This window comes from Sclerotinia sclerotiorum, genomic scaffold, assembly GCF_000146945.2.
Source record: "Sclerotinia sclerotiorum 1980 UF-70 scaffold_5 genomic scaffold, whole genome shotgun sequence".
NCBI lineage: Eukaryota > Fungi > Ascomycota > Leotiomycetes > Helotiales > Sclerotiniaceae > Sclerotinia > Sclerotinia sclerotiorum.
The window spans coordinates 2151277-2153235 of NW_001820831.1; the positions used below are offsets into that span (position 1 = coordinate 2151277).

The window sequence follows — 1959 nt, forward strand, 5'->3', positions numbered from 1 at the left end:
ACCATGCTATACCCCTCCAATCGAAGTTTCCATTCCACATTGACAAAACTACCTTGATCAATCGCTTTCTCCCAGCCCATCATGACAGCGAGGATTCTGCAGCCAGTGGAACTGACTGTGCAAATAATCTTGTCACTTGCTTTTCCCAAAACTGCCAAATCCATCAAATAAGCTCTTCCAACCAATTCCCTCAATCTTAAAGCTTCGGTAGTTGGAGTCAATGCTGTTTCGGGATTCTCAACTGCAGTTTTGGGAGTTCCGGAAGGTTTACCCAAACTCCAGAACATGCCGGCAAAAAATCCACCTTCCCATCCTACTGTGTCATCGACAAATTTTCTTGGGCCTGGAGTGTTGGGTTGAGGGGTAGCTGCTTCAAGGGCATTCTTGGACGCTAATCGAATTTGCTCTTGTGCTCTAGATACGTCCTTGAATTCGTCTGAATCGTAAACGTCGGGATCGTCGGACGCAAGAACAATTGCACTAGCCATCTGAGCCAAAGCATCATGACCTCCATTCGGAAGTGAGTGGTTGTATTTCTTGTCCAGTAGCATGCGCGCTGTGTCGCTATATACTGTTAATGGGATATAGCTATCCTTGTACTGAAATTCGAATGGCCTTCTATCTCCGTGGCGAACATGTACACCGATGACGATTCCACTTTCTTGATCCACTGGATCGAGTGTCGTTTTTGCTCTGAATTCCGCGGCCCTTCTATCGACATATTCATCATCTCCATCGGATAGGTGAAAAAGCGCTGTGTACCCGACTCGGGCCATTTCAAAAATTGGCTTTTGTCGGTAGACTTCCATCTTTCGCGCATCCTCAAAATAATCGTTGAAAGATCCTCCAAAGGTATGAGTAACGGTCGCAGCCGAGACCACTAGATGGCGAGCATGATGTGGGCATGGAAGCATTTCGTGTCGTGGTGGGGGTCTACACTTGGGTGCTGGTGGTGGTTGGAAGAAGGTGGTGTATTTACCGTATGCCCTTGGTATCATCAGTAAACAGTAAATAAAGGAGGTAAGTTTCTCAGAGCCTACCATCTTGAGTCATCTACGAAAAAATGCCTTCCTTCCTTTTGAGCCAAACCAAACGCAGTCCATAACATCATCAAGGTTTTACCAAGCCCCGCATCCGAGGTTTCCAGTACAAAAGTTAAAGTCTTATCACAGACATCTGAATCAATCAAGTCGCCCTTTTTTTCGCCCACCAAGGAATCATCCTTTACACTATTCTTCGTCTTAATTCCAGGTAAAAGCCCATGAGCCTCCGCCTCAGCAACGTCCATGAAATTTTGGTCCACGTGGTAGTAGTCGTAGTGTGCAGTGTGCTCTCGATGCACGTGGCTATGTAGGTCTGCAACCGTGGCAGCAACTTCCATATTTTGAGAGCAAATATCGGCGTATTGTGTAGGCGTGAGAGGAAACTCGTGATTGGGGGGTATGGAGACCGTCCACTTCGATCGTCCGCGCTTGTCCGTTATGATAACTGGCGTTGGAAAGTCCGGTAATTCTGATTCTCCAACCATCTCATACTGATTTCCAGAATCTGTTGCCCACCCTACTGCCGTCATTGGTCTTTCTAGCCATGGTGAGCTGGAACAAAAATAAAGTATCATTGCTATGCCACAAAACCACAAAAATCCTCTGAAACATTTTCGAGGAGTCCGGGATGGCGCTGGTTTGCCATGTCTAGGGACCAAAGCCGGAAGACTAGGTGAAGGTGGTGGTGATTTGATGAGATGGTTGAAGCTAAATCGAGAAGAAGAAGATGATAATGGTCCTCGGTCGTTTGGATCATAGCCTGATTTTCGCAAACTGAGCCGAGGAGAAGTTCGTGATGAGAGAAGCATATCTGAGTATGAATATGTATTTTTTAAATCCAGTGGAGGAGGAACCATATGGTCCTTTAACGGCCGCAGCCAGAGAGAAATGAATCAAATGCAGTTGCTGACAAAGG

General features: G+C 46.4%; 1 protein-coding gene across 1 annotated transcript in view; it reads right to left on the reverse strand.

The window, feature by feature from the left end:
- The window catches only part of SS1G_04797 (hypothetical protein), a gene marked incomplete at both ends in the record, with an annotated part of 1787 nt that extends 214 nt beyond the window's left edge, over positions 1–1573 (reverse strand). Inside the window, 2 exons of the mRNA XM_001594939.1 lie at positions 53–987; positions 1041–1573. Coding sequence (XP_001594989.1) covers positions 53–987; positions 1041–1573 — 1468 coding nt within the window. The remainder of the gene's footprint in view (positions 1–52; positions 988–1040) is intronic.
- Between the last annotated feature and the right edge of the window lie 386 nt (positions 1574–1959).